The following is a 24,379-nucleotide window of genomic DNA, read 5'->3' as shown; positions in this document are numbered from 1 at the left end:
AGTTTTATAATACCTACAATCTAATTTGCAACCAGCTAAAGGATCTGCTGCTAACAGCTTGGTGCCAGATACCACAGCATACCTTCAGAGTCTTAGGCAGGTGGTGCTGATGTTTTTATGATGTATTTAACACTCATAATTAGGTATTTCACAGAAGTAGTTCACAAACATTTACAGGGTGTTTCACATTACAACATGAAGTGTTGGAGCTGAATGATGAGGGAGGCCAGTTAGATTATATATTTAAAATATTAAACACAAAAAAATGACCATATAAAAATAAGCTTATATAAATAAACCATATAAATAAGGCTTTTACATCAAACACATCAGTCCAGAATGTCACTATTCATGAACTGTTAACTGAAAGCTAAGCGATGTTCCCTTTGTATAAATGGTAATTGTTTAATTAATGGCATTACCTGGCAACACATTTTGCCTTAGTTGGCTGCATTGTCTGTAGAAACACAAAGATCAGATTGGATCAGTATCTGCTGACATTACAGGATACTCTGCATTTGTCCAAAAATGGATTGAGGCTTCCCTAGTTAAATTAAATAGAGCCCTTTATTTGCTCCAAACAGGGTGATCCTGCATATTGAATAATACAGTATGATGCACAGTATTGTTGCAGTTGTTTTTATTGTATGTGGCCAACAATTCATCTGTACTTTAGACGCACAGTAGCGTCTGAATGTTGACTGTTCTTTATGTGTTTGTCTAGAGTCTTAAGCGCAGTCTGGAGCAAGCTCGTATGGAGGTGTCGCAGGAGGATGATAAGGCTCTACAGCTGCTCCATGATATCCGTGAGCAGAGCAACAAATTGCAGGAGATTAAAGAGCAGGTACAGTATGATTGCACTCATAGTGCAGTGTGTAGCTGATCTGTTGCTCTATTGCTTTTTTTCACTCCATGAAGTTCTTTTGACAATGTTAGGAGAATACTACAAGAAAAAACGTTTAAAAATATGAATAGATCATTTCTGTTGTAATTTGCCTCAGTGTTACTTGTGAGCGTAGGTAAACTGATAATTCACTGTGATTGTCTCAGTGGTACTGAGCTCTGCTAAAGCATTGGTACACCTGTGTGATGATCAACTGTTTATCTCAGGGTTACTGAGATAAGGGAAAATCACTCAGCTCCTCACCTTATAATCAAATTTGCAAGGTTTTGTTGGGACATGGTCATACGCACTGTTGAGAGATGAGAGATGGCTGAGAAACAGCCAAATAGGGAAAGATCTGACCAACAAAATCCAAGAAGCAGAAGAATAAGCAGAATAAGCACCATGTGAACACAGGTGAGGCATTTGGACGCTGGCGAGACTTATTTTTGCTGTTTCACAGAAGTAGGTCAGTATTTTGTCCCGTTTGCTCTGTAACATTATATCATTGTATTGAATTGAATATTTGCGAAGGGTTTAATGGCCACAAAGGTCTATAAAAGATGTGCTACTACTGTAGAAGTGATGTTTGGACGGCTTCCAAAACCCAACATCGCTACAATCGTGTTACCGCGCCGGCTAACAGCCTCATTTTGAAAGCTGAGTTTGCTGTCTTTTGGTCTGCAAACCCAGTGTTGTTACCTTGGCAATGCATGTTCATGAATTTGGGGGTTGGGGGGGTGCTAAGCGTCTGAAGGAGCACTGAAGGGAGGGGAGTATTTGTTTTGCTGTCGTTTCTGTAGAATTGTGCCCAGCACCTTTTAAGTTTTAGAATTTCTAAAAGTAAGTTAGCAAATAATGAATGCATCCTTTATTATGTTAACTTAGTATTTAAGGTTTAATAAATGTTTTTTTATTATTATTTTTAGGCAGCCCAGTCCATAAACTAACACGTATCGTATTTAGAATGCAATTTCCAATACAGCTTAATTGAGCACATGAGAAAAAGTCTTTAAGACTTGTAGCATTGGAACTGTGCTACAGTATGGTGGACCAATCAAGTCATGTACATTTGCTTCCTGTGGCACATGTGTTAATTACATGCGCGACACAATCTGGCAACACGTTTCTTCCTGGAGCATTTTGCTGCTTTATTAAAGCCTCCCCGCTGTGGGTTGCACCTTTACTGAGTCTGTGAGGTATGAACCTTGGAAAGCAGCCCAAGTAATGTTCGTTCCTAAAAAAGCTTTACTTGCCTTTGGCAGAGGCCAAGTTAGTGCTTGGCTCTATTGGAGCGTCCACAGCGTACTAGCGAAATGAGCTCATGTCATACCACAGTTTTTTTCCAAATACTCCTTTTATGCATTTCACCACGTGAACCAGCACTGAATAGGTAGCGTGGAGCGTTAGGCTAATCCATATGATATGCGGGTGGGCTGACAGAAAAACAAGCTGCTCCCTGGCATGGTTCTGTTACCAGCTCCATCGCACTGCGGTTACCATGGAGACTGAAAATGGTAGCCAGGAGTGAAGAGTGTGCAGATGCAAGAGAAGAGACTGTCATGAGCTGGCGAAAGTCTTCAATTAGCTGTACTCAGCCTTTGGGCTGGATTAACCATTTTCATTCTCCCTTAGATTTTTCCCTTAGAATGGCACTCTTATGAGAGCTTTTGCTGGAGATGAGATTCAAGCATTCTTATGTAACCCATTTCTGGTTCCCTGTGTTTCTCTATGTTTCTCTAACACTTCAACGAAAAAGTTTAGGTGCACAGATTGTTTTGTAATGCACCTAAAAGTGATTAGAATTAGGAGTAAGGTTTAGTGCTGTAGCCGAACTCACTCTACGTAGCCTGTGTGGTTTCAAGCAGATGCACTTGCAGGGGCAGCTCCACAAGCACACAACTAATTATGTTTGAAGTGCCTGACTGTTTTGTGTTCCACCAAGGTAATATCCCGCTGACCTATTTTTTTTTTTATTGTGCTGCCTTGACAGTAACAAACTATTCTCAACTACACAGTTGGGAAAAAAGTATTTAGTCAGTCACCAATTGTGCAAGTTCTCCCACTTAAAAAAATGATAGAGGCCTGTAATTGACATCATAGGTAGACCTATGAGAAAATAAATTCAGAAAATCACATTTTTAAAGAATTTATTTGCAAAAAATGGTGGAAAATAAGTATTTCGTCAATAACAAAAGTTCATCTGAATACTTTGTTATATATCCTTTGTTGGCAATGACAGACGTCAAACGTTTTCTGTAAGTCTTCACAAAGTTGGCACACACCGTTACTGGTATGTTGGCCCATTCCTCCATGCAGATCTCCTCTAGAGCAGTGATGTTTTGGGGCTGTCGGCGGGCAACATGGACTTTTAATCTCCCTCCAAAGGTTTTCTATGGGATTGAGATCTGGAGACTGGCTAGGCCACTCCAGGACCTTGAAATGCTTCTTACGAAGCCACTCCTTTGTTGCCCTGGAAGGACCCAGCCACGTTTCATCTTCAATGCCCTTGCTGATGGAAGGAGGTTTGCACTCAAAATCTCACAATACATGGCCCCATTCATTCTTTCATGTACACAGACCAGTCGTCCTAGTCCCTTTGCAGAGAAACAGCCCCAAAGCATGATGTTGCCACCCCCATGCTTCACAGTTGGTCTGGTGTTCTTTGGATGCAACTCTGCATTTACTCTCCTCCAAACACAACGAGTTGTGTTTGTACCAAACAGTTCTACTTTGGTTTCATCTGACTATAATGCTCTCTAGCAAACTTCAGACGCGCCCGGATATGTACTGGCTTAAGCAGGGGAGCACGTCTGGCACTGCAAGATCTGAGTCCCTGGCGGCGTAGTGTGTTACTGATGGTAGCCTTTGTAACGTTGGTCCCAGCTTTCTGCAGGTCATTCACTGGGTCCCCCCGTGTGGTTCTGGGATTTTTGCTCACCGTTCTTGTGATCATTTTGACCCCACGGGCTGAGATCTTGCGTGGAGCCCCTGATCGAGGGAGATTAGCAGTGGTCTTGTAGGTCTCTCATTTTCTGATTATTGCTCCCACAGTAGATTTCTTCACACCAAGCTGCTTGCCTATTGCAGATTCAGTCTTCCCAGCCTGGTGCAGGTCTACAATTTTGTTTCTGGTGTCCTTCGACAGCTCTTTGGTCTTCACCATAGTGGAGTTTGGAGTGTGACTGTTTGAGGTTGTGGGCAAGTGTCTTCTATACTGTTAATGAGTTCAAACAGGTGCCATTAATACAGGTAATGAGTGGAGGACAGAGAAGCCTCTTAAAGAAGACGTTACAGGTATGTGACAGCCAGAAATCTTGCTTGTTTGTAAGTGACCAAATACTTATTTTCCACCATTATTTGCAAATAAATTCTTTAGAAATCAGACAATGTGATTTGTAGATTTTTTTTTTCTCATTTTGTCCCTCATAGTTGAGGTCTACCTATGATGTCAATTACAGACCTCTCTCATTTTTTTAAGTGGGAGAACTTGCACAATTGGTGACTGACTAAATACTTTTTTCCCCACTGTGTATATAATGTATGCAGTCATGGAACAACCCAAAAAAGGAGAGAAAAAAAAATGATAATATTTAATTTAAACTCCAAAAATGAATGGCACCCTCATCTTAATATTTGGTTGTACCCCCTTTGGAAAAAATACCTAAAATCAATCGCTTCCTATAACCATCAACAAGCTTCTTACACCTCTCAACTGGAATTTTCGATCACTCTTTCTTTGCAAACTGCTCCAGGTCTCTTATATTTGAAGGGTACCTTCTCCCAACAGCAATTGAAGATCTCTCCACAGATGTTCAATGGGATTTAGAGCCTGGCCACTCTTCAGAACTCTTTAGCGCTTTGTTTCCATCCATTTCTGGGTGCTTTTTTGAAGTATGTTTGGGGTCATCGTCCTGCTGCAAGACCCATGACCTACACCACCATATTTGACTGTAGTGACTGTGTTCTTTTTACTTCGTAGGCCTCATTCTGTTTTCAGTAAACAGTAGAATGATGTGCTTTACCAAAAAGCACTGTCTTAGTCTCTTCTGTGCACAAGACGTTGTTTTGGCTTACTCACATACATTTTGGCAAACTATATTCTAGCTTTTTTATGTCTCTGTGTCAGCATTAAGGTCCTCCTCAGTCTCCTGGCATAGCATTTCATTTTATTCAAATGTAGACGGATAGTTCACGCTGATGCTAATGCACCCTGAGCCTGCAGGACAGCTTAAATTTTCTTTGGAATTTTGGTTCTGAAGTCCTCAGACAGTCCTCTCCTCCTCTTTCTGTTCTCCATGCTTAGTGTGGCACACACACACACACACAATGAAAAGATTGAGTCAACTTCTCTCTTTTTTACCTGGTTTCAAGTGTGATTTTTATATTTCCCACACTTGTTACTTGCCACAGGTGAGCCTAACTGAGCATCACATGCTTGAAGTTATTTACCCACAATGTTGAAAAGGTGGCAATAATTTTGTGCGTTTAGTGTGATTTTTTTTGTTTTTGCCTTCAAATACTTCAGGGGTGCCAACACTTTCGGCCATTACTGTATAAGATAAACATGGAATATTAGGAAGATAATCCTTACCAGAAATGAATGCACAACTTTAGGTTTTAATTAAAACTACTAAAGATCTCTGAAACCACACATCAGCTGGAGATACAGGAAATGGACAAAAATATTGGGACACCTGCTCATTCATAGTTTGTTCTGAAATAAAGTCTATTAAAAAGAGTTTATCCTGCTTTTTGTTGGAGCAACTGTTTCTGCTAGATTTTGGAGGAGCATTGCTGTAAGAATTTAATTGCATACATTGATGAGCGTTAGTGAGATCAGAATGTTGAATGATCACCACCCCACCTCATCCCGACTTATCTCAAAAGTGTTGGATGGAGCACAGTCGTTCTGGAAAACACAGTTCCTCTGCTTCACAGCTCAATGCTCCCTATCTCTTCTATCCCACACCACACAACTAGCCATGGCATTAGGCATAGTGCCAATAGCTTAATTTTAACCTGCTCCAGAGTGTCTCTGTGGAGAGTACTGGCAATACTTTTCTACAGGGTCTCTAGACAAGCTGTGTGTGGGTGTGCATTTGCACTTCTGTGTCAGCAGTTGGTGCAATTAAATAGCTGAATTCATTTCGAAGGGGTGTCCACAAACATTTGGACATATTGTGTATTCTTGAGGGAACGAAGCGTGGGGAGAAAAGTACTTTCAGCTTGCCGTGTTAGTGAGAAGCCTTGTAGGTCTGCAGTGGCAACATGAAGACTCCCTAAAACGCTCTTGACTGTCAACGCAAAGCCTGCACTCTGTACATAGGGGGTCATTTGCTGCATTTAAAGGATTGTGAAGAGCCTCAAATTGATTGAAAAGTAGCTGTTTCTGCTAGGCTGTGACCTAAAATGATGCATATTATGTAAAGTGCTTTTATACTCTATGGATATGCTGTTTTTTCAGAGTTGGGAGGTTATTTCTTTTTGCAGTCAGCCGCTCATCCATGGCTCTCTCTATTTTAAGAGCTGCTGCAGATGTTTTCGTGCCTACTTTTGCATGCAACATCAGTTTCATGACTGAAGTTGTTTGCACAGTAGAGCAATTAGCTCGCCATTGATAATTAAACGATCACGCTAGCTGAGAGGATTGACGCAGCCAGATCGCGTTGACTCACTGTAAATAGACGAACAGTCGCATTATAGTCTTCAGCAAGACGGTAATTTCGCAAAATGTCAAGCACCTCTTCTTTGTGATTTATGTTGCATCTAATTACAGTTTTGATTCCTGGAAACCACCACTGTTAATTCTCATTTAAATTTCTGAACTCTCTGCATGTCATTTGTAAAGGTTAGGGTTAAGAAAATGACTCACCTCACTTAAAATCATGTTGGAGTTTCATAACCAGCTAACACAAGTCTCACATCACCTAGATGTGTTCACTACACATACAGTTGTGGGCAGAAGTTTACATACAATAATCTATTGATTATTGAAGCAAATAATCAATTATTCAGATCATAAATCTCTCAATTACCAAATTTAAGGATGTGCAATGTAGCAGCAATAAAATATAATTGAAATCCTATCATTTTTCAGATAAGCAATTTTTAAAATTATTTTATTTTAGCTTTTAGTTTACAAGTATTATGGGGCCCTATCTCATACCCTGCGCAAAATGCATTGTGATGCTAATTGCGATGTTAATTGCAATGCTAATTGCGATATTACACCCCGACAACAGTCTATTTTCACGTCTTCTAAATGTGTCATTAAAATAGCAATGCTGCTTGTGAATATATCTGTACCAATGAGCGTGGTGGTCTCAAAATGATGGGTGTTCAGGTAAGTTTCTGGCGTATTGTTACTGTCTTGGCAATGGAAAACACAGGTGCGCCCCTGAGTGAAAACAACCTAGGCATCAACAGTCAGACACTCATTGCTCTCTTGGCGGTGAATAGTCAACACAGGCGCATACCCAACACCCGTACACCCCCTGCTTTGCACCACTGAAAGAGCAATCCTGCCAAAGTCAGGCCGCACCTGGCTCTTGAAGGAAATGGCAAGTGAAACACTGATTGTTTTTTGGATTGCTCGTTACACCCAAAACACACCCATGATTAATTAAGAGACTTAATTAAGAGCTGTGCAGATGTACGTTTCCCATCGTAATGATAGCATAGACACACCGACATGCACCAAATCAAGCTGTGTGATATGTGGTTGACAGCTTGCCAAAACATAGCTAAAAGATAGCCCATTGTGTTACTGCTGCATTTGTCTGTCTGGAGCTTCATCAACCTTCCTCCACTTGCGAAGTAACAAGCAAGCTGATTGGCTCTTTTTGTTAATGGGCTGGACTCTATCTGCAAACAGATGCCATGTTGAGCGTTACAAAAACTCCCCATCATATTTCAACCATTGACCGGTCTCCGGATTTAAAAAGTCTCTGAGTTGACTTACCATCTAATTTCACCTATTTTACACTCAGCCTGTGTGCATATGAGACTCCCACGCCTTACACTAATAGAACTGATGTTGCTGCAGATGACAGACAGCTGCTCAGTGTGTTTGTTTTCAACTGCAGCTCTGCATCCAAACTAAAGGAATTGTAACTGTAAAAAGTAACCGCAGCAGCAAAACTGTATTCCATACTGTTATGGGTAAACTTTGGTGGTTAATCCACGGTTCACGTGCGACCCGAATTGTTTTAATTAGTGCGAGAAACATGTGTGATGATGTCACAAACTAATTAACTATTAAATCATTTTTTAATTATAGTAGTTTTCTAAGGCAGTGTTTTCTTAGTGCAAATGTACATCTTTGATGAGAAAAAAACAAGAATTAAGTGGAATTTGAATTACATACAGAATCAAACAATACATACAGGGCATTTATTAAATGGTTAAATGTTACTTAGCAAGTTGCACCTTGTCCATGGCCATATAAAGCTCGCTTGACTGTAGACACGGACACTGGTGTGCCAGCAGCTTCCAGTTCATCCAAGGGTGACAGTTTGGGTCTTCTTCCTTGGCAAAGTGGCTACACCTCCTAATAACATGTAAATATGTACAGATATTTAAACTGATGAGCAATAGCTCCAAGAGACATTCCTGTCTCGTGTAAATTTATGATCATCTTTCTCAGATCTGGACGGCGATGCTACCCTGTGGCCCGCCCAGTTTGCCCAGTTTACCCCTCTTTATACATCTATTAGCAGTGTGTGGGGTTGAAAAATCCAGTCCCTCTAATTAGAAGGGGTGGCCAGGTAATGTATTTAAACACACTAATAAACCTTTGATGTGACCATCTTAGTGGGTTGCATTACTCTGACCAAAATTGCAATCATGAAAGCCGTGACTCGTCAAAACATGCAGAGCTAATAACCCAAACACATGAAGTTGGCCAGGACATTTGCCGGCCCTGCAACCTGACTATAATGCAAAACACAGGAGTGAATCAACAATGGAACCGCTCAAACAGAAGAAACGTCCTTCAGAGCGGTCCTGACCGCTCTCTCATTGAAATGCTGTGCTGTGATCCAAAGCAGACTGTTCAAGCAAGACATCCTAAAAGTGCATGAACTGAAACCGTTTTGTAGACTGGAATACCTCCTGACCTCTGCGGGAAATGTTGTGCATGTGGGCAAGTGTGGGGTTGTAGTAGTCTCCAGATTCTTTTTTGTATAGCAGTGGTTTTGCCAAGAGTGGGCATCAAACTCCTGTGTCTGAGGACCCTGATATGTGGCGCGGCCTAGTAGAATATTTAGCTTCTTGACAGAGGAATTATAAACCTTAAACACTTAGAATTCGTCTAGCTTCATTAGAATTCACTAGAATTAATTAGTTCCCATGAGTTTCAGTCACTGTTTGTGTTAGCTGGTTAGTGTCTGTAGTTGCAGCTGACCAGTATTACATATATTTCTCTGAAGGTGGTTCACCAAAAGTGTTTACTCACCCCTCTAGTAATAAAGATGAATCTACTCCATTCATTATGTAAATGCTGTCGCTCAAAGATTTCAACACATTATATAGATATCATTTGCTTACATACCTGTCGAGGAGGAATGTCAGTAACTCAAAAGTATTTCCAGTTTTAGCAGGTTTCTTTCTGTTGTGTATTTTGGCAGCACTTGTTTTTTGCTCACAGTGCCTGCCAAAATGCAAGGCACTTACTTACAGTACCTACACTACCTGTAGATGCAAGGCACTTACTTACAGGATCTGTTCTGCCTTTACTAAAATGAAAAACTTTATATTTGACATGTTTCACAGTTTATATTATTAGTAAAAATGAGGAATGGAAATTGAGTAATTAAGCTTTAAATTTAAGGTTGTGCAGACATTTGCAAATGTATATGCACCCATAGGTTCCTAATGTCTTTACTTATGTACAAATGGTCCTGGTGTATGTTCTTTATATACACACATTTGGCCCTATTTTAAGCCTGAACAAGCCAGTAGATTATTAGGCCAGAAAAAGGGTGAATTAGCACCTTTCTAAACTTGAATTTAAAAAAAAGCATGACAGATTATCACTTAGAGATAATTAGTTGTTAAAAAGTTCTAAAGAAAATGTAGATTTTAGCTTTGCTGCCAGTTTGTCACCATTTAGAACTTGAAATGTTGAGAGATTGCTAATAATAAAAGTAGTGTATAACTAGTTGTTATAAAGAAAGAAATTAATAAAAATTAAAAAGAAAAAAAGACTGTTTGAAGACTGATACCAAATGAACAAACAAATAAAATATAGTGTTTCGGTGTTACTAATCATTCACTCTATATAGACTAATTTATCATCACTACGATGGAAATAAACTAGGTGAGGCTAGAATTTTGTAGTCTCCACAGTAATTTTCTCATTGGTGTGGTGTTTTGGACTGATTTTAGACTAAACCTTTTGGTCTAAATCTAGCAGGGCTAAGCAAAACAACAGCCTTCTTTAATTAAATTTCAGTTCAAAAACATTAACCCCTGTATTGTTTTATAGCTTAAAATGACCCACCACTATATTTTACAGCAGATAAAACCCCATATGATTTTCTTTTATCAGATTAAAATCGAATGACTGTACCTAGAGTGACTGAGTGAGCTTTGTACAATTACTTCCACAAATGCTGTACACCCCTAGGGTATTTGGGACAAGGGGAGAACACATAAGACTACACATGGGTCAGAATGCTTATCCAGACAATTCATTCTTACACTGGTCCTCTATACAGTCTCTGCAGGGGATGTGAAAATAAGGGAACAACACATGTAAGTTGACCAGGGGTGACCAAACCTTTGCGTAAGACTGTAAAGAAGACCAGTGTTGTTCCTGTAAGATGTTAGAATGAATGGTCTGGATAAGCATTCTGACCCTTGTGTGGTCTTAAAATTCTGTGTACTCCCTTTGCCTCCTTTGACCCTTGTGGATTCATAACATTCTGTCCTAAAGGGTCAAAAATGACATGTAGACTAGTGGTGTACAGCTTTCATGGAAGTAAATGTAAATGTGTTAGAAGCTTGTGTTTTCATGCAGAGAAGAAGAAAGTGAGCTAGAGACTTGTTTAATTTGTCAGGGCAGGAGCCCCCAGGTTCCCCCAAGTCCCAAGTATTGTGTCTCAGAACACAGCTTCTTAATTGGTTTACAGCCTCAAAGAGGGACAACAGATGGTCAGTCTTTATGACCTTTATGATCCAGGCAGCCAGGCTTTCTCTGATGTTGGGGTCACTCTAGGAAACATTATTAAATTTCAGTCTGATTATGTATGGGGTTTTCTCTGCTGTAAAGCATAGTGATGGGTCATTTATGAGCCTTAAGACAACACAAGAGTTTAGAATGAAATGCAATTAAAGAAGGCTGTTGCAATCCTCAGTCTGGCTAGATTAGCCATGGCTCCTGTAATATAGGTGTAACCATTAAATACTGAAAAGCATTCACTGACTGGACAGTTCTTGCCTGAAAAAGGCTCTGTAAGTGCTTTCCTCGGTAATGGCTCATGTGAGAAGACCAGTGCAAGACTGGAGCCTGATAGACATGTTCACTCTATACACCCACTCTTTGCCCTTTCAGCCATTCAACACCAATGCCATTCAGCACCACCTTTTCTTCTTTCCTATTTAGTTCATTTCTAGTTCAGTGTGGAACTTTTCAATAGATCCGCTCCATAACTTTTCATCAGATTGAAATCAAAAGAAAATATCTCCTCTTCCACTTACAAACACCGCAAGTGTGTTTGAAATGTTGAAATGTTCAGACTTTGCACTTTCATGTGCAGATGTTCTTTACTTGCCACACTCCTTGTTTCTGAGTATAATAATAACAATGTATGAGCAACAAATGATTAATAACACATTGATTACTGCAATATTTAAGGGTTCATATCATCTCCTGAACATCTAGCAGAACATCTAGCTGTCCTGCCTGTTGAAACTGGAATTGTGTGTTGGCCTGCAGGAATATCATGCCCAGCTGGAGGAGATGCGGGTATCCATTCGTCAGTTGGAGGAGAACCTCTCTGCTGCCCGCCGGCGTAGCGACCTGTACGAGTCTGAGCTGAAGGAGTCACGTCAGACCAGCGAGGACCTAAAGAGGAAGGCAGCAGATTACCAACAGAAGATCCAAAAGGTTAAAGGGTTTAAAGGGCATAGGGTAGGGGCTAGAGACAAACACATTAAAGGGAGCTTGATTTATTGATTTATTCATTTTAATGAAGGTAGTATATAGTGGCATTCAAAAGTTTGGGCACCCTGTGAATAGTTAGTTAGTTAATAGCAAAGCAAGTATAAAAAATTAAATAATGATGACATGTTAATATTTTAAGCAAGATAACTGTTCCACCTTTTACAGTTTGAAAATAACACAAAATGGTCTCTGAGATTCTTGGGCTGTCTTGCATGCCCTTCTCTACTCACAGATTTTTTAATGATTGGTTCGGGGACTGTAGGTGCGGTTGCAAAACATTTAGCTTATGCCCCCTGAGGTAGTCCTTATGGATTTTGAGGTGTGTTTATACTGCAGTAGGAGGCACCCTCTATTCATCTACAGCTTTTTACAGATAGGTGATGTTTGCTTCCAGTATTTGCTGGTATATTATTGAATTTATTCTTCCATTTACCAGTGAAAGGTTCTGTTTGCCATTGGTTGCAATACAAGCCCAAAGCATGATTGATAACAGTAACAGTTGGAGAGGTGGTCCTTTCATGTAAATGTGCAAACAGTTGCTCTCCAGAAAGTTGTGTTTTAACTTCATCAGTCTATAGAATTAGTTTCCAAATAATACTTCAGGTTTGTTTAAGGGTTCTCAAGATTTAAGAGAGTTGGATTATTTATAAAGCTTTGAAATGTGCATCACCTTGCCCTTTCCCTAACAATGATCTTGAACAAGCCATAGCCCCAACAAGCTAAGCAGGGGTCTGAGACCTTGGTAAACTTACCTGAGAGCTCTTGCGGTGTCTTGGGGTGGCCAAAGTTTGCATGGTGCTCCTTTCCTCTTTCCACTCTAAAATTGTACAAGCCAGCACTAATACACTCTACTACACTCTAATACACAATACATTAGACCAGTGGTGCCTAAACCTTTGCATGGCACTGTATATGTGACATTTTTTTATAGATACTTGTCTTTTGACCTGTCTCAATTTTTACAGGCCAAAGAGCAAGGCAAGGCTGAGATGGAGGAGCTTCTTACCAAACTACAGAAGGTTTGTGGACCGTTTCTCAAACACGCCTTGTTATGCAGTTGAATCATAATGAATTAATTGGAACTTATGATATGTTCTTTTAACCGAGGGTTCTCAAACGTTCAAACCTCAAAAGATTTTTTAGTGATTGCGCACTGCAAACCCTTAGCAGCCACCTGGAACGCCCTGTAAACCACCTAGCAAACCAGGATACAATAGGAAGTACTTAGAAACACCACAGCAACCAGTTAGAACAACTTTTTGTTTCTTTTGGCACATGTAAAAAAAAATATTGTAGACTATATGGGCCCATTCTGAGAACCATGGCTTTAAACAGTGTAAACCCAGTTGTGAATAGGGCTGGGCGATATGGTAAAAGTACTATATCACGATATTTAAAGACTTTTTTTTGCAATACACAATATTTATTACAATACATGTAATCACAGGCTAAAAAGATCAGTAAAGGTAGTGACAGATTCTTATAAACTACTATTCAGAAACTCTCCTGTACTGAATACAGTGATTTTTATTCAATATCTGCTGCTCTTCATCTAATTAAACCAGTCTAATTACACTGTTAGTAATGAAACCTGTAGCTGATCAGTGTTTATTAAGCACTAACAGTCTCAGAAAAGCATACTGTTATCACGATAACAAAATGTATCACGATACAATAAAATATTGTCATATTGCCCAGCTCTAGTTGTGAATGAATTCTTATTGTGTTCTCAGACCAATGAAGAGCAGCAAGCAAAGATTGAGGAGCTTCAAGACAAGCTTGCCAAGGTACTGAAACCTTTTTTTATTTACCTAAAAATGAGCTTTACCAGACACATGTCTACATCGATAAAGCTTTTATGCTTAGGAGCCATAAAACTGAATCACACATAGATAGTAAACACAGACATAGTATGGATAGTTACAGAAATCCCATGTAATGTCAAATTTTAATATCTCTCCAAAACGGAGAGGTTAAGTCAAAATGATGTCATGGCATTTATTTTTTTTAAATCTTCCACTTCTACTCCCTTTTTGATGTAATTTCTTCCTCTTCTGTTGGTACTTAAGGAGTTAGTGTGGCCTTATACTTCACTTTTACTCAAGTTTTGTTGCCTAGGCTAATTTTACTTATACTGTGTTCACAGTTTCATTAAAGTAACAGTATGTTCACTTGAGCGTGGATGTAGTCTACTTTACCCACATTTGAGTATACATGACCAACCGTAGTCTCTTCTGATTTCTCTCAGGCAGTGAAGGCGAGCACTGAGGCCACAGAACTGCTGCAGAATGTCCGTCAGGCTAAAGAGCGCCTCGAGCGAGATCTGGAGCGACTGCAGATCAGAGAGGACTCCACTGACAGCCTGCGTAGACGCCTGCGTGAGACAGAGGTCAGACACAGGTCATCTGAAGTGCAGACAGTAGTCTTCATTTATATCGTCAGGCGTCCGCAACTGACTTAGTCTCTAGTTTGGATGAATGACATACACTATATGGACAAAAGTATTGAGACACCTACACATTACACCCACAGGAGATTTTAATGATGTCCAATTTAAATTGATTGGCATTATTAAGGAGTTGGTCTTCTCTTTGGAACAGTTTGGAAACTTACTAATAATACCACTCCCAGCTGATCCTGGAACGACCCATTCTTTCACAAATGTTTGTAAAGGCGGACTGCATGGCTAGGTGCTTGATGTTATATACCTGTCGCAATGGGACTAAATGAGACTGATTTTATACCCCCGAATTAAGTGATTAAGAGGTGTGTCCCAATAGGTTTGTCCATATACTGTACTATAGAATGGCCATACATTACATAGCACCATTCATGGTTTGTGTATTATGACGCAGGATGGCAGGAAGACCCTGGAGAACCAGGTGAAAAGGCTAGAGATCGTGGAGCGCAGGGAGATCAAACTAAAGGAAGACATCCAGACCAAATCACAGCAGATCCAACAGATGGCTGATAAGATCATGGTAAGGGACGGCAGGACACCCACTGATTCACTTTCACACACACATTCATTGTCTCATCTGCCTGACTGAGCAGTGGCCCCTCTATCTCCCCTGACGCTTACAGCATCCTTTGTGTGCCTGTCTTGGTTCCAAAAGTGGCAGATTGCAAGCATGGATCATCTCTCACTCTGGCCAGGATCATATGTGACACATTGATTCATGATAGATTATGTTTCTAGGCCCGCTGCTACGAGATGTAGATGTTTCAGTGTGTCCATACCAGGTGAGAATAGGTTTGAGCCGTGGTTAAAGGTATAGTTCAGCCGTACATACTATCGCTGCTCACAAACAGTAAAGGGAAGCTAGTAGTCACCAGCAGTTTGCATGATGTCATTTGAATAATGCTGTTTGTCATACCCTGAATGAATATGAATTACTTTTAATCCTCTTTCTGCTTTGCACAGGAACTGGAGGAAAGCTTGCGTGACAGTCAAGCCATGGCACATCGCATGGAGACTCACCTGGAGCAGAAAGAAATGCTGTATGAGGATAAAATCAAGGTGGTACCCTCAGTTCTCTCTCACTCACAACTCAGGTTTAGCAGCTATTACATCCATATGCACACCTTTAGCTTAGCCCCTTAACACAGCAAGGCTTATTACACACTAAGCCGTATTATTCAGTAACTACAGGGACTTCTGTACAAACTGGTGGGGCTATTCTTTAGTAATAGAGGTTTGTATTACCACTTTCGGCCTGCCGGCAGGTCAGAGACTATTTAAGGCTGTACCAAATGTCAGATGTAGCCAAAAAATGTTAAAAGTTATGTCACTGAAAATACTTTTGATGAAAGATTTCTGTTACTTTTGAGGCAGTTTAGCCTTGTAGCATCATAACAAAATTGATGCTGTGTTTACATCATGACAGTTGATGGACGACAGCAAGCCAGATGGTCTTTCAATAGAACAGTGACAGTAGAAACAGCAGTGTACAGCAGCGGCCCACGTTCAGTTTCCCAAAGTTTTTCATCATGGCAAACATGGATGAACCTGTTCACATACAAAAACATACAAAGACTATCACTATTTCAATATTTTAAGCTGACACATCAATTTAACATACTTTTCTTTACAACACTTTCTCAAAGCTACGGTTTTTAAAAACAACTGGCGCTGCAGAAGAGTTCGACTCGGTAGCGAATTAGGCCTTTAAAAGTTTTCAAAAACTAAATTAGCAAAAAGGTGGTTTGTACACTGGGCAAAGAGGTGTCGCCACGCACAACATACTGCTTGGTTTCATTTTCCGAGTGGTGTAAGTGGCCTTGCGCTCGTTATCAAGTCAAGTCGTCAAGTCAAATTTATTTGTATAGCTTTTTACAACTGCTGTCGTCACAAAGCAGCTTTACATAATTAGTAATTAGTAAAAAGACAGAAAAAAAGAAATAACGTAAGAAGACATGAAAGGTCCAAGACCCCCAGTGAGCAAGCCAACGACGACAGTGGCAAGGAAAAACTCCCTCAGAACTGGAGGAAGAAACCTTGGGAGGAATCAAGACTCACAAGGGAGACCCATCCTCCTCTGGTCAGAACTATTTATAAATTATTGATTACAAAAGTTACCAAACCATCTATACTGTTGAACTGTTCTGATCATAATCATAATATAATAATCATGGTGTAGTATAACTTAATGTAGTCAAAGTAATGACAGTTAATAGTGCTAAAATTAATAATGGCCATTTGTTTTTTTTTTAATAGAGTCCATTTAGGTTTTAACATGGTCATTAGACAGGTAGCAATGGTAGGAGGGTGTGCCGCTGGTCTGGCATGGGTGGTGGTGGGGACGGGGCGTGCTGGTCGGACTTGTAGGAGGCAGCTGGTCTGACGCAGGTAGAGGGGATCTTAGAAGGCAATCTTTCAGCAGGTCAGGCTGGGTGACCATTTACTCTGAGAGTAAATTATTAAGGGGATATATATATTCGTCTGCATGCTACCTGGAGTGGAGTGGGTAATATGACGATACGTGCGTATCAAGGATATCGGCAGTGTTTAAAGAACACTGACCAACTGCACATTTCATTTTAGAGAGTGTAATCAGTGCTGTTTAATTAGCTGAAGTGCTGCAGATGTTGAAGATAAATCACTGCACTCAGTATGGGAGAGTATTTGAAGAGCTGTGTTTAAGAATCTGTTGCTGCTGATGCTGATCAGTTGCTACAGTGAAAACCTCACATGTATCACATGTATAATTCGGAACATCTTTTGAGGATGCAGTTTGAGTAATAACTGCAATATTTTATGTTCTCCAGGTTTTGGAGAACCAGATGAAGGCAGATTTGGCTAACAAAGAGCTTCTGGAATCTAAGCAGAGCACATTTGAGGAAGAGTCTCGAGAGAAAGGAAAACTAATTAGTGAACAGACAGCGGTAAGACCATAGCCAAAACTCCTGCGTACAACAACCTGCGTACCACATGTATAGGAATATTTCAAACTTTATTACATTGCATTAAAATAGTAACGTACATTCCAGTCTGTAGATAATAATGAATTCATGGTATCACTGCATTTGCCTATTAATGCAGACGATCAATGCTATGGAATCAAAGATGACTAGCTTGGAGCAGAGGATCGCTGAGCTCTCAGAGGCAAACAAGCTGGCAGCCAACAGCAGTATCTACACTCAGAAGAACATGTGAGTTCACAGGAAAACAAGAGCTACTGCTCTGTGATATGAGACCTCACATCCTTTCCACTGATTCAGCTGCACTCACTGTTTTCATTCACCCTCACATCCAAAGTAGGTTAATGTACTTTGATTTTTACCACGTGGGATTTTTCTTAGGGCATGGTTATGTATATATATAAAAAACACACACACACACACACAAACGTGGCAAATCACAGTACTCATAAGGCTCTGATCTTAGTGAAAGTAATGTTTCTTAGATGTCAGTTACTATTCATCATCCTACATGGATATAAAAGGAGTTTTTCTGATGCGTTACCTAGTGCATAGCTCTCTGCCAGTGTCAGCTTTAGGCTAGATTCTGTGATGCTGTGTTCAGTGTTCTACTTTCATTCATTCTTGATTCCTGACCTACAGGAAAGCCCAAGAGGAAATGATATCTGAACTGAGGCAGCAAAAGTTCTACCTGGAGTCTCAGGCAGGCAAGCTGGAGGCCCAGAATGCCAAGCTAGAGGAGCACCTGGAGAAGATGAGTCAGCAAGAACAAGCCAATAAGAGTCGTGTACTAGAGCTAGAGGCCAGACTCAGAGAGGTGAGAAAGGTCCAGCATACCAGAGATGAGTATAACAAACGCTTACACCTCACCTGGATATGATTGGTCTGCCAATAGAGGTTAAATTGGCTTATAGATAGATGAAATGAAAGGGCCCGAAATGAATGGTACTAGTGGTCCTGCTCCTTTCTGGGTCTTGTATCACTGCAGCTGTTTTTCATTAGAATTTCATACATAATTCAAAGAGATGTTTCGTAAACCCATCCGTGGCAACATGCACTTAATTTAGACCACTGAAGAGCTCCCTTTCAAGAAAATTACTATTATAAGGAAGAGATTGGAAATCAGCATGTGGTCTACAGATGCAATGCAGTAGGAAATTGCAGCAGCTGACTAATCGCAATAAATGGTGAAAATCTCTTTTGCCCCTCAGATTGGTCTGGAGCACGAGGAGCAGAAGCTGGAGATAAAGCGGCAGGTGTCAGAGCTGACGCTGTCACTGCAGGAGAGGGAGTCGCAGATCAGTAGCCTGCAGGCAGCGCGCCATGCACTGGAGAGCCAGCTGCAGCAGGCCAAGACCGAGCTGGAGGAGACCACTGCGGAGGCTGAGGAGGAAATTACTGTTCTCCGAGTGAGTTATAGAGAACACAAAAATGCTTGGAAGCACCTTTCAAAAGTTTAGACTGTGTTTAGTAATATAAAGAATTTTGCAGCAGATATACACCGATCAGCCATAATATTAAAACCACTGACAAGTGGTGACAGATACCACAGGACGTCTCAGGTCTTGTGGAGGTCATGCCTTGAGGGGGTCGAAGCTGTTTTAGGTAGCATGAAGGGGGCCTACACACTATTATGCAGGTGGTTTTAATGTTGTGGCTAATTGTGTTGTGACTAACACTGTACAACTTCATGGCTCTTAAATACACTGTACCAACTAATATCTTTTAGAAGTATTTAGGATGGAGGATAGTAGGAGGAACAGAGCTGTAGATGATTCTGTCATAACTCTGAAATCTGTAATCTGATCTATAGTTCAGAACTTATGATAAATATCTACATATATAAATATCAACAGTTGCATCATATAATATATCAATGACTAATTACTAACTCATTGTTATTGACACATTTTGGTGTCTGGATTTAATTCAACACCATATATGCTATTATTGCATAAATTAACAACACTTATTACAAGTCAAAAATGTCTAAAGAGATGAATATTCCACACAAGCTTTTAATAACTGTGTTTTGCTCTGGATTAAGGATGGACCGATACCACTTTTTCCATTTTCCAGATTGTGAAGTATCTGCCGATACCGAGTACCAATGCCGAGAGCAACTCTGACTTAAATACTGGAAAGATGACTGTAATTCCTGATATTTATGGTGTTTCATAGGTTGTACCATTTTATATCTTATCCCAAATATAATCTAATAAGCTTTAAAAAATGACATTTACTAATAAAGTAACTGCACATTTGAAAAGCTTCAGAGTTGTTAAAAAAAAAAAATCACAATGCAGAAACACGTGCAAGTAGAGAAGCATAATCTGGCTAAGTTTGATCAAATGGATTTTTAACTGGTGTAAAATTCACATTTCAGAGCAGTGAAAAAAGGCCAGTTTACAAACTTCAATGTGTGGCTTTTAAACCAGCTGCTGAAACTCAACTTTTGGTTTCAGAACCAAAAAAAACACCACGGACAGAAAAAGTACTGTAAATGTAAAAATTCTCTGTTTAATGGTAATATCGTATTATAACTGGTTTTTACTGGCGGTTTAAATGTTTGATTTCATAAGAAAGTTTGCAAACAAAAGTGTTTATGCAGCAATTTCACATTCGGGTGCACGTCTCTATGTAAAAAGCTAATAAACTTCAATGTGTGGCTCAAGCTGCTGAAACTCTAAATCTGTAAATGTGAAAGTTCTCTCTGTTTAATGCTTATAACCAGTCTTTTACTGGTGCTTTAAATGTTGGATTTCATAAGAAAGTTTGCAAACAATCATGTTCTATGTGAAAAAAAGGAGGGCACCAGTAAGCTTCATGGTATAGGTGCTTTCTAATGCCTCTAATACTAACGCATTGTGCAAATGCCAGTATCTGCGCCGATACTCTAATCTCGACAGTGCATAATACCTTTACTTTATTACACTATTATTTTGTCTCTAACATTGGATTTTTTAATGGCAGTGAACTAAGCAGGCTCTTCTTAATACTATTAACAACTTAGACTGAGGTGGAAGAACAGAAGTGCTCATGTTCTCATTCTGCCATTTTCTCAGTAGCTGTGTACTTTATAACCAGGGAAATTTGATCGCTGCTCTTGAGTTGTTATTCACACTTGCTCACTGGGCTGCTGAAATGCGCCCTTGTTCCAGATCACTAGGAGCCACTCTGAAGAAGTGTGTGCTCTTTCTGAATGTGATGATTTTGCTCTCTTGTTTTTCAAGGCCCACCGGGATGAAATCCAGCGAAAGTTTGATGCCCTGAGGGACAGCTGTGCGGTATGCTATTGAATTCTCTATTTAAACACACCAAAATAGGATCCAATGGTTATCTTCCGTTCATTGATTCACAGTCGCCAACTAAAGTGCTGCTCCTATGTATCACATATATCACATTAACATGTCTGGTGCAGTTCCCATCAGTCAACATCATCAATTTCCTTAGAATTTGTTATATTGTCAGTCAGGTTTACAATTATTATCAATCCTTCTTGGCCAGTTTTCAACCCAAGTGAAAAAGCCTAAGCTATTAATGCAGTGTTCATTGTGCTTGGATGACTTCCACGCCTTTCTTTAGTGTAGTGAGTATCATTACTTTGTGGACGCTTAGATACATGTCTGAAATGGCTTTATTTTGCATTACTTCATTGTTATCTAATACATAGGCATCTCTCTCTCTTTTTCTCCTTATCCACTTGCCCTACTTTTACTGTCCTCCCACTCGCAATCTGTTTGAGCGCCTTCACCGCGGCTCCAGATCAGCCATCGCTTACATTCGCTGACAACTCAACCAGAGCTGCTTTTAGCTGGAGTTAGTTAGCTGCACTCACTAAATGTCTTATTTGCATTTGCCAGGCTTTATTTCATACATGTAACTTGGGCTTGGGCAGACTTGGAAGACTGGAGATGCAGATTTCTTGCTTTTAGGAGGACTAACACAGGAGCTGTGGTTTGTCAAGCAAATAGGAAAGCAGATTTTAGCATTCATGCATGCCATTAGTCATATTCATGTAGCTCACCAAGCACATATATATGTGTATAAGAAGACCTGTGAGCCTTGAAGTTATGTCAGTGAGGCGTTTTTTTTCTGCGTACTGTATATCCATTTCTCAAAGCCAGAGAATTAATGAGCTCTTGATTTTTTAGTGGAATGTTTTTTTGCCTCTTTCTCAGCGTTGATGGAGCGCTGGGTCCTTGGAGAGGAGGATTAAAGGAGCTTAGGGAGAACAAACTGGAGAGCACTAAGGGTCTTATTCAACACAACAGTCAACTCTGACTCCTCAGTCAGCAGGAACTCCTGAGTGAGCACAGCAAAGGAACAGTGCACAATCTGCCCTGTATATTCGTTTGGATTACCATTTGAAAGGAAGCATGTTCAAACTGCTAAACGGACCATTTTAGTGCTACGCTTCCAAAACTTTTGGAACATCTTAGGATGCATGTTCTTACTGTAACAAAACTGCGTATCTCCGAAAACCTAATTTTTACAAATTTTGATTCCCATTACGTACAAGGCTGAGAAACAGCTCAGTATCAGTCTTCGCAGAATCACAACACACAAAACAGTGGGCAGCGGGCAGCTAAAGTGGGTCAGTGTGCATGTGTTTCTGTGCCTTTAACGGCAATAATAATAATGTGCTGACGCCTCCTACGCTTGGAGCATTTTGGCACTTCAGCTGTCCTCTGCTTGCGCCGACTCACTTGACCAGCACTGCAATCTTATGCAAATTTCAGCTCTTCGTGTTGACTGAGCATCAGGGCTGTCAGTACATCAGTTGCAAGTTTTCTTGGCTGGGAAGAAAAATATGTTTCCCTCAATGCAGAAGGAAGCAACAAAACAATAAAAGCTGGAATGCGATAAGCCGCTTGCTCGACATTAACATCTCATTAACACCGTCCATGCTGACAAGGAAGACATTAGACAACAAGATGTGCTAATATGACTAGTGATTCCTTTAAGGCCTCTTAATCCTCCCACATATCTGCTAACTTCTCCGATGTTCTTTGCTTATTTATAGAAGGACAGTCAGTTGATGCTTTTTCGTGAGCCTGGCAGAATTTGAGAAAAGATGTTGGGAAGTTATGAGTTATGCCTTGTAAAACGGAGCTGGCCTTGGCGCTCTGCCTGGGATTTGCACTGAATATAGATCCCCCTCGACCACTGCCCGCCTACAGGTTCATTACAGACACCTTCGTTTCTTCTCCTTGTCAGGCATCAGTACTGTACGAGAAAAGCAGCTGTGGTGAATTTGCAGTCTGTGCAGCTTTTTTGTTGTGGTTGTTGTTGTTGCACTCTGAACTGGTAAATCCGCTCTGCGTTTAGGTGATCACAGACCTGGAGGAGCAGCTGACTACACTGACGCAGGAGAACGCTGAGCTGAACAGACAGAACTTCTACCTGTCCAAGCAGCTAGATGAGGCCACTGACGAGAATGAGGAGAGGCTGCAGCTCAGCCAGGAGGTGGACCGTCTACGCAGGGAGGTGGCTGACCGAGAGATGCACCTCAACAACCAGAAACAGGCGAGAAACACACGTAGCACACAGCACACCGACCCGGTGAGGCTTAATTCTGTTCCACATGAGCAGACTGATGAGCCAGTATGGGTTATGAAGGGGGGGAATTGTTAGAGCAGTGTGAATGTGGGAGGACATTGTTGAGCCAAATCTTTGTGGTGGACCAAAAAGCTTGGTTCCTTTGGTCCAGACCAAGCAGGAAAATGATACATTATTATAAATGAGTCAATGATGCATTGTCCGAACATTACGCTGCATATTGACCCCCCCAACACTCCAAGGCTTATTACACACCACTTCCTAACTAAATTGGTGCTATTCTCTGGTAATAGAAGTTTATAATAACACTTTGGGCCCACCGGCTGCCCATAGGCTTTTTTAAGGGGTTAATACAAAAATACTTTGACACTATTTTTGATTAAATAAAAGAAATGATTGAGTAAATTGTCTCTTTGGCTGAGTAGGCCAATTCAAACCTTCTCACATTGTGTCAGGGTGCTTTTGCCTAATGTTAATTAGCTGATAATTAATGTGTTTTTCTTCTTTTCTTGTAAGATGGTAGAAGATTACAGGTTGGGTGGGTTACTTTTCTCTGCCACGCCGACCAGCCATTGCATACGTTATTTTTTTCATCCACCAGCTGGTCTGATTTCATCTAATGTAGCATTAATAAGCTTTTGGTAGGTTTTGTAATGTAGCTTCAAATCCTGGCCTACTTTAAGGAGAAGCATCATGTCACTTTCCATTGCATTTAGTTTCAGTGTATTCATTTGTGATTGCAAGTTTGATGCCGGGTGATGCCACGTAACTGACTTGAACAGTTACGTGGCATCATGTATGTTCCCCTCCAAATGTGGTGAGTTGTTGAATTCAGAGGCCTGCTGTTCAGATAAACAGCTTGTAAGAATTGGGTAGCCAATTCTTTACTCAAAGTATTGAGTAAAATCAGTAGGTGTATCTGCTGCCATCTAAAAAACATAACAAACCCTTTCTTCTTTCATACGGCCAATAAGGGTGTGACTGACAGGTGCAGTCAAAACACAGGCAGCGTAAAAAAATACAGAATCAGACTGCATTAAAAAGACTAGACTAGACTTTTGTGCTTCAGCTTAGTCGAGTTCACAGTGCGATTGATACTTACAATCTGGAAAATAATGCTGGAAGCTTCTAGCAAGATGGTGGAGAAGCAAGAGGGTGGAGGAAAGCAGAGGCTGTGTGTGTGTGTGTGTGTGTGTGTGTGTGTGTGTGTATATAAGCAAGAGAAAGAGAGAGAGAAGTGGAGCTGCTGCACGCATGTGGGAGGCGGCGTATGTGGGTGTGCAGTGTCTCAGTGCTGGCTGTTGTATAACACGAGCGAATGGTAATCATAGACGCTTGTGGGA

General features: G+C 40.5%; 1 protein-coding gene across 4 annotated transcripts in view; it reads left to right on the top strand.

The window, feature by feature from the left end:
* The window catches only part of citb (citron rho-interacting serine/threonine kinase b), a 66,134-nt gene that overhangs the window by 20,266 nt on the left and 21,489 nt on the right, over window positions 1–24,379 (top strand). For all 4 annotated transcript variants that reach the window (XM_072681966.1, XM_072681967.1, XM_072681965.1 and 1 more), the window contains exons 4-16: window positions 725–844; window positions 11,826–11,996; window positions 13,019–13,072; window positions 13,787–13,840; window positions 14,302–14,442; window positions 14,909–15,034; window positions 15,478–15,573; window positions 17,322–17,438; window positions 17,596–17,705; window positions 18,117–18,291; window positions 18,686–18,883; window positions 20,708–20,761; window positions 22,806–23,003. In XM_072681966.1, the coding sequence (XP_072538067.1) occupies window positions 725–844; window positions 11,826–11,996; window positions 13,019–13,072; window positions 13,787–13,840; window positions 14,302–14,442; window positions 14,909–15,034; window positions 15,478–15,573; window positions 17,322–17,438; window positions 17,596–17,705; window positions 18,117–18,291; window positions 18,686–18,883; window positions 20,708–20,761; window positions 22,806–23,003 (1,614 nt within the window). The remainder of the gene's footprint in view (window positions 1–724; window positions 845–11,825; window positions 11,997–13,018; window positions 13,073–13,786; window positions 13,841–14,301; window positions 14,443–14,908; window positions 15,035–15,477; window positions 15,574–17,321; window positions 17,439–17,595; window positions 17,706–18,116; window positions 18,292–18,685; window positions 18,884–20,707; window positions 20,762–22,805; window positions 23,004–24,379) is intronic.

This window comes from Salminus brasiliensis, chromosome 6 (genome assembly GCF_030463535.1).
Source record: "Salminus brasiliensis chromosome 6, fSalBra1.hap2, whole genome shotgun sequence".
Lineage (NCBI taxonomy): Eukaryota > Metazoa > Chordata > Actinopteri > Characiformes > Bryconidae > Salminus > Salminus brasiliensis.
Note: the sequence above shows the minus strand (reverse complement) of the source record. Positions and strands in the feature narration are given on the sequence as shown.